This window comes from Mchenga conophoros, linkage group LG16, assembly GCF_057382185.1.
Source record: "Mchenga conophoros isolate Kocher_MC1m ecotype Shallow Benthic linkage group LG16, M_conophoros_male_GT1.1, whole genome shotgun sequence".
Taxonomy (NCBI): domain Eukaryota; kingdom Metazoa; phylum Chordata; class Actinopteri; order Cichliformes; family Cichlidae; genus Mchenga; species Mchenga conophoros.
The window spans coordinates 12,986,829-13,001,907 of record NC_140541.1 but is presented as its reverse complement, the minus strand read 5'-3'; the positions used below and the strand labels follow the sequence as shown (position 1 = coordinate 13,001,907).

The window sequence follows — 15,079 nt, the reverse complement described above, 5'->3', positions numbered from 1 at the left end:
TGCTTTTTCTGCATTAATTACAATAATAAAAATGTACAGTCATGAGTTTCTGGCTATGTGTTTGTGTAATACGACAGAACCATTAAAACCACAGTTGAAGGCAAACACAGCTTGGAGTGTGAGTAGAACATTAACTGAGTGCACCTTGTCCTCGCATGAAACATAGTAACACAAAATGTTGCTTCACCACAGTTTTGCACTCTTCCAAATTTCATTCTCTTGCTTTCCATGCTCCTTTTTGATCGATCGAGGCTTTCGGCAAACATATGCCTCCATTCTGTGTGGACTCTGTAAGTTGAGTAACCATAGAAACCAGCAGTTCCTCATTATCCAGGCCAGTTTCTCTAAGGAGAACTTTGTGTTTTCCATCCATCTCCATTTATTGTCTCACAGCTACAGAAAAACGAATTATGAAATGGGAAGAAAAGCTAAGTCCAGTGTAAGGAAGAGGACTCCCTTACTGCATTTATTTATATTATATTATCTGTATAGCACTTTAGAGCACACCTTTCACTTTATTAAAAGCACCTTATCAAGCACTTTATTTAGCATTGCACTTTAAGCATGGATTTGCACACAAGAAGTTTAAATATTTATTGACTATTTATTGGGAATTCTAAAATCAGTTGGTAGCCTTATTTCAGATCCGGCACAGCTGCTCCTCATCAAGGAATGTGGTGGTTGTCTGTCAGGAGAGAAGAATGGTGATTGTGATCAAGGTTTACCAGTAAGGAAAACTAATGCAAGTGTGTGTGTGAAATCTAGGGATAAAAGTGGTGCAAATAGGTGTTTGTAAGATAATGATTACTCACCTTTCTTGCCTGTGTCCTCTTTAAGGTGTTTGGGCAAATGTTTCCCCGGGGGTCCAGACACCATTTAAAGGTTCCGGGAGAGACCATTGGTAAAGAGAGTGTGGTGAATCTTTTTGTGCTTGGGTTTCTGGGTTTTTATAATATTGGGTTTGGTGTAACATTAAAGTGTGAAATATTTATTAATATGTAAATGTGAAAATGTATTTATTTATTCTTATTGATATATTGTATACTGTGGTGGAAGGTTGGGATTTAAGAATTTACCTGAGAGTGGAATAATGGTTAAGTCTGTGACAGCTGAACATATTTAAGGCTGCCAGTCCTCATTAGAGGATGGATTTTTGTGCTGTGAAGAAGCTCGACAAGTTAATTGTTGTAAGGAGAGCTGTATAGCAAATAAATACTTTGTTCCACTACACTTGCCTTGGTCCATCTCACTGTGTTTCCAGCCGCTAAGGGCCGCACTGTTACATCCAGATTAGGCTGATCATTAAACTGTGGCATTGGGCTTCAAAGAGTCACAACTGATAATAAGCTGTGATAATTAACATTTAGTCAGTCATGTCATTATCCACGACTAATTAGCACATGGCTTCATCTGCGTAAAAAATAAATCAGTTGTGTAACAGTTCAGACATCAGCTCCATGGAAACGGGGAAGTTTTTCACGTTTTATTTTCAGCACATTTATTCCTTAAACTTTACTCAGAAAGCTGCTCTCCTGGAACAGACTAGCAGCTTATTAGGCTTTCTTATAATTAGACTGCAGCTGGAAGGGAGTCCACTTACTGTAGTGCTACTCCACTGTCTTCACTGCTCTTAGTGCTCTGAGAAAGTGGTTTTATGAATATGTATATGCATTGAGTTCCTTGTTAATGCATCAGGAGTAAACACATCAAAGAAGCAGCATTTCCTACACATGAGCAGTGTACTGAGCAGTTTTATGGTTTGATAAAGCGAGGCAGCTTGTTTGTGTTCCAGCACAAATCAGCCATTAGTGCCTTCACACTGCTGACGTGGTAGTTTTGTTCACCTCCAGCAGATTTTGTTAAGTTTATCATTTTGATGCTTGTGACTCCTTTTACTAAATTAAATGGCAGGGTTCCATCTATGTGACACAATGCAATTTCATTATAAAATGTTTGCCTGTGGCTCTTCCAGACCACTCCACTCATAGAGGGAAAATGTTTTAAGACATTTGATCAACTTACAAGAAAAAAATAATTAGAGAATGGGGCATCCAGTTAAGGGATACTTACAGAGCAGAAATTTAAAAAGATATTTTACCAGAAGGTCTCAATGTGAATGAAGTATAAACAGCTCTGTACACTCTAGTGATTTATGACCTCGGCTCTGTGAACTACCTGTGGAAAAAAATATCAAAATTATATAGGATTACAACAATTGTTATATGTGTGTGTATATATATCCCTGGACCATGGTTTAGACAATGAAAGTCATATTATAATCAGTGACTTGAAACTGGTGACAGAGACCAAACTTATCAGTAAAGGATTTACTCAGGGTGTAGACCGTGGGGAAAAAAGAGCTCTTATCCCATAACGTGACTTCTATAAAACCAGACTTGTTTTTTATTTTTCATAACCAAAGCAATCCAACATTCATGCGTACAATGTAGTCCAGATAAGAGGAATAGACTATTTTTAGATGTCACACACAACTGTAAGCAAATTTAAGAGGGAAAAGGTGCTTTGGTGTGCCACACTAAACAAACACTAGAAGCAATATTGACTGTTATCAGTAGCGTCTTCTGCATGAACTAAGCTTTTATTTGAGTCTGTCAGTAGAGAGATGACAGGAAATTAAGAGATTAAAACAGGTGTGACCTACAATAAAGATGTTTGGCTGGCCTCGACACCGGGCCGTTGTGGGCACCTTAATGTAGAAGGTACCAGGTTGACTATGTTATTATTAGCATGACCTCAGGCTAATACAGCTTAACTGTTTATTGGGCAGTTATAGAAATAGCATGCATCAGTGCACTCCTCCATATTTTACCAGTGCAGCTATGATTCCCCTTCCCCAAGCTTTAGCATTAATAGAATCCAGACGCCTTTGAAAAATAACTCATGAATTCGGAGCTTTGTACTCTCTGATGAGAGTAGAATCAGTTTCAACAGCCGTTGTAAATCTTACAACCTGGGTTTGTTTACCATGACAAAATGCCTAAATTACATATAACAACTGGGGCAAATGATTGGATTTGAGATACTAGGTACTTTATTAATATGTTCAATTTAAGTTTATTTTTCACATTTTATAATTGTCAACACAATGTACTGAAATAGGAAGTAGTCCCAACACACACTCTTCATTAGTTGAAATTAACAGCATTTAGTCATGTTGAGGGAATTTTCTTCCAGCATTGGTCCTTTTATATGACTGGATATGGAAGGGATGCTGAAGTCATGCTGAAATTTTTAACTGTTATCCATATGTCTATCCACCTATTTTCCTAGGTTTGCTATGAAGTAACTAGTACTCATAGCAAGAGGTTTCCTGGTTCAAACCCAGCGGCTGGCTGAGCTTTTCTGTGTGGAGTTTGCACGTTCTCCTTGTGCCTACTTGGGTTTCCTCTGGGTGCTCTAGCGCTCTCCCACAGTCCAAAGACATGAATGTTAGGTTAACTGGTGATTCTGAATCATAGATGTGCATGTAATGTAGATAAATGGTCAAGTTCATAAAGGAAACTGCTATATTTTAGTGGCTACCAATCCGTAGCACAAAAGGCTGTTGGACAGGTCGCCAGTCCATCAAAGCTCCAACAGAGTTGTTGAAAATGCTGTAACTGTTTTATGAATATCTGCATATTCACTTGTATCACTGGTTCAGTGATAAACCAAACATGGACTCAAACCCTGGATTAGGGCTGCAACACTTCCCCGTAACTTAAGTAAGGTAGCATTGTATAGTCGGATCATCTGCTCTGTTAGAACATTAGGAGAACAAAAAAATCAGTTTTGAGAGTTTTCATGGAAAATCATTTAACCATAGACACAAACTGAAACTGGGAATAACCATTTGTGAAAAATATGCATGATCAAGTTGTTTGATTAAACAGTCTTCATCCCTTAATGACTTTAATAGTTTTGTTTCTATCAGTGCACATCTTTCCCTGGAACAAGAAAAGCTAGCCAACTCATCCAACTTCTTCTGCCTGAGGCTCATCTTCCTCCCACCTCTTTATCTAAATCAAAACATTGTCCATTGTTTCCATAGAAACAGCATTATTGATGTTAATAAATGGGGTGAAAGATTGCTTATTTGTGGGCTTTCCTACATTCAAATGTCCAGTGGAAAGGTTTTATGTTGTTGGGATGTTGTGGATTATGAGTCCTGTGCCATGTGTCTGGTGCAATAACACTGTGTACATATTATATTTTCCAACATTTGTTTTATGGACTGGAGATGTGTGGGTGCAAATTAGAGAGCTTTTCTCTTTGAGAATAGTTTTGTAGGAGGTGTGCGTTTGTGTGTTAACTAGAACATCCAAGTATTCCTCAGGGGTCTGTGCTGATTTGGAGCCCTATATTCAGGCTTAACGTGTCAGTCCCTGAGCTTAAGCTGTCCCTCCCCTCCCATCCTTCCACTTCATTTTCTATCTCTGGTTCTTGGTCTTTTTTCTTTTTTTTTCTTTTTTTCACCCTTCCTCCTTCATTCCAAGCATCACCCTACCCTCAAAGTATGCATGAAGGAGTCACATGGATGTAATCGCATGCTTGTTATATTTTTGACATTTCCCAGTCACCCTTCTTCATTTAGCTGGCTCTTATGTAAGGCAGCTTACCTCAAACCCAGTCTACAAATAAGTCTCTATTACAGTAATAAAAAGCCTTCCACCTCCACTGGAGCTGAATCTGAACCCAAACGTACAGCTGTGCTGAAATCATTTGACAGGATGCACTTTCTACACTTTCTAGGCAGAGTTACATGTTGGAAAAGTCTTTTTAAAGTACAAAATTTTTTCCAACACAAAAAAATTAAACAAAAACAAAAAAACTTGCAATTAAATATCACATGTAGTTATAATTAAATATAAATATAATTCAAAGGTATCCACAAGAAAACTGGATTCTCTTATTTCCACTAGTTAAAGTTAAAGGGCTGGCCCCATGGGGGAAACAAAACTCACTGCTGTGGCTGAATTACCACAGAGTAAATAGAGGTTTGTTGTCAAATTAGAAGCCAAAAATCCGGAAATAATGGAAAACCTTTTTGTTCAGGACTCAAGCAGTCTAATTGATTTAATTTGAAAGGTTCTGGAACAAGAGCAGAGCCTGAAGACATCAGACTCTAAAAATCTGGTTTGTGGGACATTTAAAATTATTTTATTGGATATTATGTGACATTAAAAATATTATCTAGGGTTGATTTTTTAAAACTTTTTTTTATATCATGCTAGGCCATTTATTAAAAAAATCATTCAAATTTATTTTCAGCTTGAGTTGTGTTAAATTTGTTCTTTTTTAGGTTCTCAACCTACCATTAAAGCTTAAAATGGTTTTGGACCCTTGTTAACTGGAGTCTTGACCCATTTTGGTTTGTGGACTCTTGTTTTGAAAGTCTCAACTTAAGAGTTTGTGTTTGCCATCGCCATTCTGGTTTGTTTTATTGTTTTTTAAACTGATGTGACATGATGGGCATAGGTAGACCTGTCTGAGAAAATGAGCAGACTGCACACTTGTGTAGTAGCGACTTTTCAGTCACAAGCTCTGAAGGATTCCCTTCTTTGTAGTCTTTTCTTATTCAAAATACAGCGTACTATGAACATCATATTGCATTCATTAAGACTGGAAACTACTGACAATAAATCTATTAGGAAAATACTTACTGAGGTCATAAATCACTAGAGAAATTGCCACTAGGTAGTTGCCCTTTACTGGTCATTTCAAAGAATGCAGGTTTAATGAACTTGGACGTACCTGATGCTGCATCTAGCGTTTGTATACAGTCTATGTTGTGACCTGCAAACACATTGGGGAAAACATGCTTCTGTATGTGCATGAAGTAGGTAAATTAGGAACAGAAGCTTTTTGATTCATACACATAGCATTATGAAAAAAAATGAAACATCACATATAACACAAAGAGATGTTATAGGAAGTGATGTCTCTGTAGACTTTTAACTCTTTTTTTTCTTTTTTTTTAATAGTTCTAGCTACATTAATATTACACATTCACTGTTCTGTGACATTTCTAACATTTCTAAGTGGCTAAAAGCATTTGGTGGGATGTTTTCTTTTTTTCCGCATGGCTGGTGTCAGACATAGCACAAGGCCCCTCTGTGCTTCCCTGCCTCTCTCTTTCTCTCTCTCCTACTCTACATCCTGCGTCATTTACATTTCTAACAATTATCTGATTACAGCGTTGGTGCCGAAAATGGATCAAGAGTTAAATATAGAGCATCTGGTCCTCACTATAGTTTTATGGCTCTGCTTCCCACACAACCTGCCACGCATTTACATGTTAACCTAATTACATAGCCGCTCGCTCTGCGGTCCACCCAGACAGCTAAAGTTTCCTGCCTCTTGACGTCAGACGTGCTTTTTGATTTCTGCAGAAATGTGCGCAGACACATGCATTTGCACACACACTGTATAAACTTGAGATGTTTTATCCCACATTTGGTGGGAGAAAATAGAGGTTCTTAAAACAGCAGAGACTGGTTTGAAAGTTTCTGAGTAGCTTGGAGGACAAACACAGATGAGGACAACCTCAGGAAAAGCTTTATCGGAAGCTTATACTGTCTTATATAGAGTATGCACAATGAGGACTGGTGGAAGGTCAGATTCCCTGTCTGTACAAAAGCTTTTAGCCCAGAGATCAGAGGTCATCCTGTACAGTGGAGCGACAGATTTGACCTGAGGCAAAACTCATCATGTGTTGGAAGAGTTTACAACATCCTTCCCCTTCCTCTCCTATTATTTCTGAAGTATTGATTGACTTCATCGCTTTGTCTTGACTTTTAATGCTTTTTCCTAGTGTGCTGTAAGGGCCGCAATAAGAGGCCGAGTCCTGGTCCTGGAGGGGCTGGAGAAAGCTGAGAGGAACGTCCTGCCTGTTCTTAACAACCTGCTGGAGAATCGAGAGATGCAGCTGGAGGATGGCCGCTTCCTCATGTCAGCGGAGCGTTATGACAAGCTGCTGCAGGTCAGAGCAGCACACTCGCCTGCACAAGTCAAACACTTCCCACGGCTAATTTCTAAACTAGAACTTACACATGGGACTAATCTTTTTAGGTAACAACAGCTGAGGCATTAACTTTTTTTAACCCCTCAGCTGTAAAAGTTTGATGGGCTATTGTTGCCACGCTGGACGAATCCCTGGGCAGTGTGGGCACCCAAGTTTGTGAACATGATAATTCAAGATCAAGGCGACATACGATTTTCAAATTGACACTTAGGTGCATTCACTAAAAATGTCAGACACGTTCAAATATTGGTCATCTTAACTTCCAGGTCAAGGTGAAAATGCGATAACTCAAGAAGGATATTACCTCGGATTTTCACATTTCTAGCACAGGTTCATCTACTGGGAGCCTCAGGGGGCGCTGTTATTATTTTTTATAATGCTGGCTGTTGTTTATGGAGTCATGTCTATATGTAAATTCCCACTTAAGCAGTGAATTTCCACACTACTCCTACAGTGCTCTTGTTGTGTTTTGAGGGAAAAAAATGCTGTTGCTATAAATCCTGCTGCTGTGCGACATTCAGAGTCTGTACTTGTCACATGGAGCTTTGGAGCTGCAGCCTTTTGGATAAAAATAGCATTTAATATCAAATGTGTGAGATGAAAGAAAGTTATAGGCCATTTCTTACCTTGATGCATTTCAGGAGCACACCAAAGAAGAGCTGGACAGCTGGAAGATTGTCCGCGTAAGCGAGGACTTTCGGGTCATCGCGCTTGGTCTTCCTGTACCCAAGTACAAAGGCAATCCGCTGGATCCTCCTCTCCGCTCTCGCTTCCAGGCTAGAGACGTCTATTACCTACCATTCAAGGTCAATCCAGGAATTTATGGATTACTTAAAAGAAAGTAATCTGCAAGCTGAAAGCTTCAATAAGATCTGAAAGCTTCAATAAGATAAGAAAGGTGTGGCTGTGGGGGAGAAAGAGACGAACCGATACAAATTTTCCTTTTATGCACTCTGATAATAAACATAACACACTTTGTACAACATACTGAAATGTTATTATACTGAAGAAAATTAGCGATAATACTAGAGGATATATTAGTTTTGGATTTGTTCTGGAATTTAAGTATTGAGCTTTTGTTTTCTTTCTCTCTGGCCTCTCAGCCAACAGTGTTCTGCGGTAAATTTGTGAGACTTTGAGGATATTTAAGTCTTGTTTTCTTCTGTATATTTTCAGGACCAGTTGGAGTTGCTGTACTCAGCAGGACCAAATGTCGCTGCAGAAAGGTACATTTAGGTAGATGCATACTGAAGTGCGAGTATTCTTTGATGGTCTGTGTCTTCATGCAGTATTGTGTTGTTTCCTGTGTGTCAGAGTTTCCCAGCTGCTCTCACTAGCTACTACGCTATGCTCCCAGGAATCATCCAGCCTAGGCCTTCCTGACTTTCCTGTGGACAACCTGCTTCCTGTCCTTCATGTCCTGGTGAGACAGGAGCGAGATAGAAAAATGAAAGCCAAAAATTTAAAGGAGAATTTGTTTTAAAGTTACTAGTGCCTGTGTGACTTTTCTGTCCTTTTCCAGAACTCTTTCCCAATGCTATCCTCCCAGCAACTGCTCCATAGGCTTTATCCATATAACAGTATGTTGGGCAAGGACGGTCGCACTGCTGTTGAGGGTGTACTCAGTGTAAGTCAAGATGTGATGTTAAAGTGTCTGTATATGGTTTTACCTCAGGTGCATGCTTGATATAACCTGAACATCATATGGTTGATTGAAGGCATCAGTTTTGCTTTATATGCATTCTTTCACAGCGATTTGAGCTTCTGGATGGTCATCGTCAGCCAGCACCCACCACCATTTTGAGTGTGTCCACGGCAAAAGATGTAGAAGGCCATGCAGACATCACTTTACATGTAGTGGACAAAGACATCACCTTTCAGGTACCAGCAGTCTGGGTGTACACCATAGACTACATATAAAAGACAGACATAGCCAGCATGACATCGCCCACTGCTTTGTGAACTTTTATTTTGAAGCCTTGAATTTAGAGGTGTGGTAGTTGCCTTCTTGTTTATTGGACTGTAGCTTATCAGCTAACCAGCTTGGTTTGCAAGTTGGGATCATTGCAAAGACACAGATACCCAATTAGTATCACGATGTTAGAAATCAATGAAGGATATAATTTAATTCACTAATTAGACATAAACAAATCAAGTTGTATTTCTTCAAATAAGCATTTCAAAGATGCTCCAGAGGGACGAGCAGAACACATAAAGTCAAGCAACCTCTGTGGACAGCGCAATTATTACCCAACCTTTAGACCCCAAAAGACTGATTCTGGATGTAGCGTTTTCAGTGGGAGAAACGCTGCGTCATCATCCAAGTGACTTCTTCGGTCTCAGCTGACTGCAGGTTTCCCCAACTTTATAAACAGCACATTTGCACAAATCTAGCCCACTGAATGAACAGTGGGATGTGAGGTCAGTTCCTTGATCTGCAAATTGTCATAACCACTCATCAAAGACCATTGATCAGTGATCATTGATTGATGGCAATGAGTACCATTCACAGAGAGTTGGGGAATGGCTGCAATCACGGCAAAGTAAGATGGGAAAAGATGTACACTTAGGCCCCCCTCCTCATTTCAGAGATGGTCTTTCCCGTTTCATGTAAATGACTCCGCCAAAGATCAGTGGTCAAAGATCAGTGGTCAGCTGAGACTGAAGACGTCACTTGGATGAGTGACGAAATGTTTCTCCCACTGAAAACGCTACGGCCAAATTGAGTATGCATCAAGACCAACCTTTAGACCTTAATACAATGAGTGAAGAAAAAAACACCCTAATTTCAAGATAGCAATTTTTTCTTCTTTTTTTAAATACCATTTCTTTTAATACCATGACATAGACATACTTTATTTCTGCTGTAAAGTTGAGCATTTTGATATGTGAGTCAGTGGAGATTAGTGTCTTTGGAGCTGACCTCAAGTGGTCATCAAAGGAACAGCAGTTTTAAATACGTCCTTGTTGGTTTTATTTTTTGGTCACCGTTTGCAGTAAACATTTAAGCTAAAGTCTAGTTTGCACGCTGTGCAGATTTAACTGTCTGGCAAGGTTAGCATACATATTACGCGGTTAGCCAGCCAGCTCTGACTAACACAAATCGTACAACATTGATATGGCTTATAATTTGGTCAAATTCATTACAACTATGTGTCAGTCTTAAATTAGCCAGCCTTATGTACTTATTTCACTGGGTTTTTTTTTCTTAAGATACTGTGTAATTTTTCTGTGCTAGCTGGAGTCGTGAGTCGTTTACAATAGTCACAGTTAGTCATTATTGATATTTATGATTAGCAGGCTCATTTACTAAGCAACTGTTAGCTAGCGTTTCTCACGTTTGACAATGTGAGAGTCACTGAAGCGTTGCATTGACGGGTTAGATTTTGCAGAAAACCCATCCTGCATTTTTCAGATAAAAGTCACTGTATTAAATTTCCATTAGTCCATTCAAACATTAACAATAAAAAGCATTTAATGTATAAAAAAAATGCATAAAGCAAATCTATAGTGTAATCGATCCTAATGAGTGCAAGCATTAGGCTTCATTATGAATCAAAAAACATGCAGAGTGATTAAGTCATCCTTTTATAGAGATGCCCATTATCACGTCGCAGACCACACACGGACAGACAGGCAGACACACTGTATCAGTAGCTTGACCGTCTTATCTCTCACTGACACTCTGTAGCTGAATGTAAATTTTGTTAAGGCAACATGTTTATCAGTCATTAATTTTTCATGTTAGATAAAAAAGCAGCAGTGCGTGTGAATGTTACTGCATAGTGTTTGGAAAAACAGACATCCTTTCAGACTACTAAAAATAGTGGTGTGGATCCTGCAGGTAAACAAATGATATCACTCTGGTTAACTCTTTGAGGCTGCACTTTCTTCATGTGTGGCAGGAACTGTGTTGGCTCCTAATATGTAGTGGGTTTTTTTTTGCTTGTTTAACGCAGAGTTCTTAAAAAATAATGAATTTTGTTTCCAGCTGTTCGGCCGTGAATCTGTGAATCACGGGTTTGTTTAGGGCAGTGGTTCTTAATCTGTGGGGCACAGAGCCACTCCAGGTGATGTCTGGATGACCGTGGTGGAATGACCCAAGTCTGGGGGCAGCAAAACCAAAATATCGATATAAACCATCACACACATACCACTCTCACCCACTGAGGGAGTGGTATGTGTGTTTTTTCTAGTTTTTGTACTAAGTCAATAAAGGGAAACATCCTTAATATGCACACAGTGCTGGCTGCAAGCACAAAACTCTGCACACCAGCTGTGCAAACTTGTCTGTGAGGGGCAGCCAGTCATAAGAAAGTAACCATAAAGGGAGCTAAACATATTTTTACTTTCTTTTTTACTTTTTTTTTCTTCCCACACAGGGTAAAATGTCAGGCTTCACCAGATGCCGCTGCTGTTGTTTGCCTCCTTCATGCTTGTTTCTCCTGTTTATGAAACTTCAGGTTCCAGCAGGCGTTAAGGAGCCACGTCCACCCAAAAGCAGTCCCACCTACATTCATACACCAAGCCACTCCCAGTTGTTGGCCGAGATGATACAGTCGCACATGGTTAAGGACATATGTCTGATAGGACCTAAGGTGGCTAACACTTGATATACATATACACATACAATGCACATAGTGAATCTGATTTTAATAACGAATACCTTCTTTTATTTCTAGGGTTGCGGCAAGTCGGTGATTGCCAGAGAGTTTGCTGAGATGCTGGGTTACAGCATGGAGCCTGTCATGCTCTACCAGGTAAAAACGTCTGGTCTTTAAAATGTTCAAAAATATGATTATTTCTGAAGTTTTGAGTTGTCTGCAGAGCATGAGGGGAAGTACGAATGTAACCACCAAACATTTGCGTCACAGACCCCGAATAATTAATGCCACAGTCATATCTTTCACCATCTGTCATCCCTTTGACCTACATTGTAAAAGATTTTGCAGTATTTCTTTTTACAGATACTTCTGTGCATCATGTATATATCTGTCTTAGTTTGCAAATTAAAGCAGTATCACTTAGGCAGTAAATATATGCTAATCTAATAATGTATTTATAATGTCAGGGAAAAATATTATTACCAGTGGCTCAGATAACTCAGATATGTCATGAAGAGGGTGTAGCACTGTTCTGTCTACCTTGGGCTCCCAGCACTACATGCGGACACAGCATTTTGTTAACAACAATTTATACTCTGGCACTGATGTCCAGATGCTTTTGCACCTTGGCACAGCCCGGCATGACCGTGCACACTCAGCATGAGATTGCTTATTCATTTAACTGTTGCGTCAGTTATTTCTCTGGAATGTGTAGGCCCCAGTGTGATACTGCCATAGAGAACCCCAACCAGTAGGGTGGAGAGGCAAGCAAATGTTGCTATGAGGGTATTTTATTAAAAGTCTTCTTAGATTTAAGTGGCTCTGTTATGCTAATTTCCAGCTTCATATTTAAAAATTTGGACTTTACTAGATTAACTTTGCATGATTGACAGGTAAATATAATGCTTATGTATCTTATATTGGAGCTGTTCTGGCCTTCTGAGATGATGGATGGTGCCCACCCAGATCTGGACCAGGGCATCATCCCGATACCTAACCAATCAGATCAAAATCCCAGAATTTTAATGGACTTGATGCTGTTCTCTGATGAAAAAGTGTTCGTGTAAATTTTTTGAGCAATATGTATATATGAGAGAAAATAGGGAAAAGCATAAGTTGAAGTGCATGCTCAGTTGGTTAATTTATTTTGATTTTTTTATTGCTTTTAGAATTTTGAATGAGTGTACAGTGCATGTGTGCAATATGTGTGTGTGTGGAATGTAGTCAGCTCGGTGATAATTGTGAAGGAAGCGGGTGTGCTGCAGCTCTGTATGTATGAATGCATCATGTAGCTGCTATTCTTAGCTAGCTGAGGTCAGGGGTGACCTGTGCTGCGGGAATTGTGGAATCCTCCACCACACAATTCATCTGGTCAACTCTGAAAACCCCATTTTTGGGAAAGCAAAGTGACATGTCAGGCTAGAGAACAGAATATAGATTGTGTCCTTCAACAAGCTGAGTGTGTGTGTGTGTGGGGGGGGGTTGACTCATGACCTTCATCAGGATCGTCATAAAACAGTTTGCAGAAAATCTTTTAAAGAGCATATGTATAGAATACCATCCTTCGCATGGGCACTGTTGATGTTTTTTTTTTGATGACATTTAAAAAAAAATTAACCTGGTTCAATAGCACCAGTCTCTCTGATTTATTATAAGGCTTTCAGGCTTTCACTCCAGCCTGGTGATGGGGAGATATAGTATTGTTATGTCCCATGTTTATCAGTGTGGCTTACTTGTTGGAGCTCTCACTGAATGCATCACTGTCTGTTCTGTTAGATAAAAATGTGAAAATAATAGACAGGACTTGAGGGGTTTATGATGCGTAGAAATGATAAATGTCACCAGATCTAGGACGAATGACACTTCCTCTGAGTCTTTTAATGTTTGAACTTGATATTGTGACAAAATGAAGCTCTCTCATACCAGCTGCTGTTACAGCTGTACCTAATTCTCTTTAATTCAAGAAAGCAATGAGTAGTATGTTGCTGTGAAGCTGTTAGGATTGCAGTAATCACTGCCTAGAACAAATTCTGCACTTGTCCTCCCTCGTCTACCCCCTGTCTTTACCATGACATGGCAGCATGATAGTGAATATGACAGTCTTGCTTAACAGACAGTGTTATCTGTAAAGTAGAGATATTGCATTTAGCAGCTGGGCCAAACCATCTGGGAACAGAGTTAAAGGAGGGAAAAATGGAAAGCTGGTGCATTTGTCATCTTGTCTTCACAGTTACTAAACGCAATCGCAGACAGAATCACTTCTGACTATTTTTAGATCTTTTTTGCTCTGCCAACCTGCTGTACACATCTGTCTCTGCTGTTCATTTTCCATCTCCCACTTTCTTGCCTTTATCACACACCTCCCTCCATTGTGTTTGATTCCCAGGACATGACAGTCAGGGACCTTCTCCAACAGAGGTACACGCTCCCAAATGGGGACACAGCATGGAGGCCATCTCCACTGGTCACTGCTGCCATGGAGGGCAAGCTGCTGCTTCTTGACGGCATACACAGAGTCAACCTGGGAACCTTGGCTGTACTATCCAGGTGCTTTGGCTCATTTCCTGGATGTAGCTGCTGTGATATTTTCCAAATGCTCTGTTGATATTGGGTTTTTTGTTATCTGTGCCATCTGTACTCTGTGTTCTCCTTTCAGAACGCTCCACAGCAGCTAAGGTTCTGCTTTAATGTATTTCTTATTGTTTCAGTTTCTTAATAAAGGAAGCCGGTGCTGTAAAATAACAAACAAACACACACCACTCAGCTCATTTCTCAGATTTTATTTTCTTGCCCCAGGTTACTCCATGACAGGGAGATAGATCTGTATGATGGGACCAGGCTGCTGAGGTGGGACAGATACCAGACTCTAAAGGAACAACTACATTTAAGTGACCAGGAACTGCAAGAGAGGTACACACATGCATGCACACACATTTGGGTTAATTGTACGAAAGGTGATCACACTTGGAAATGTGACAGTGTTTTTTTGTTTTGTTTTTTTAAAGACAGTAACAAATATCACAAGTTTGACCTATGTTTGAATTCTTAAAGACAATAAAGCCATGGCAGTGCTTTCACCTCTTCTCTAACTGCACACTCGTGAAATCCCAAATCTCCACTGTCCCTTGTCTATTTCAGCTTCCAGGCTCACGCTTAAAGTGATGGAATGGAGTGATAAAATAAATAATATATTCAAGTGTAAAAGTAAAGTTGTAGTTCACCTTCTCTTAAATTTTAGATTCAAAAGCCTTCAGAGGAGCATTGTTTGTGTGGCACCAGTCAACAAGGATGAGAAAGAATAAGCTAAAAAATGTAGCTGTCGTTTCAACAAGAGTACAAGAAGTGAGGGTACTGGCACAGGATACTTACTGAAATAACAAAAACTAGCACCTTAGTGACACAGTAACACAAACTTACCAACCTACTGAGGAAGCAGAAGAAGTACAGCTCT

The 15,079-nt window shown here is 39.6% G+C and overlaps 1 protein-coding gene across 1 annotated transcript in view; it reads left to right on the top strand.

Moving 5' to 3' along the window:
* Nucleotides 1-15,079, top strand: part of vwa8 (von Willebrand factor A domain containing 8) — an 83,409-nt gene that overhangs the window by 5,001 nt on the left and 63,329 nt on the right. The window contains exons 5-14 of the mRNA XM_085248841.1: nt 6,815-6,982; nt 7,666-7,830; nt 8,201-8,250; nt 8,339-8,447; nt 8,547-8,651; nt 8,777-8,905; nt 11,488-11,622; nt 11,707-11,784; nt 14,015-14,175; nt 14,425-14,538. Coding sequence (XP_085104967.1) covers nt 6,815-6,982; nt 7,666-7,830; nt 8,201-8,250; nt 8,339-8,447; nt 8,547-8,651; nt 8,777-8,905; nt 11,488-11,622; nt 11,707-11,784; nt 14,015-14,175; nt 14,425-14,538 — 1,214 coding nt within the window. The remainder of the gene's footprint in view (nt 1-6,814; nt 6,983-7,665; nt 7,831-8,200; nt 8,251-8,338; nt 8,448-8,546; nt 8,652-8,776; nt 8,906-11,487; nt 11,623-11,706; nt 11,785-14,014; nt 14,176-14,424; nt 14,539-15,079) is intronic.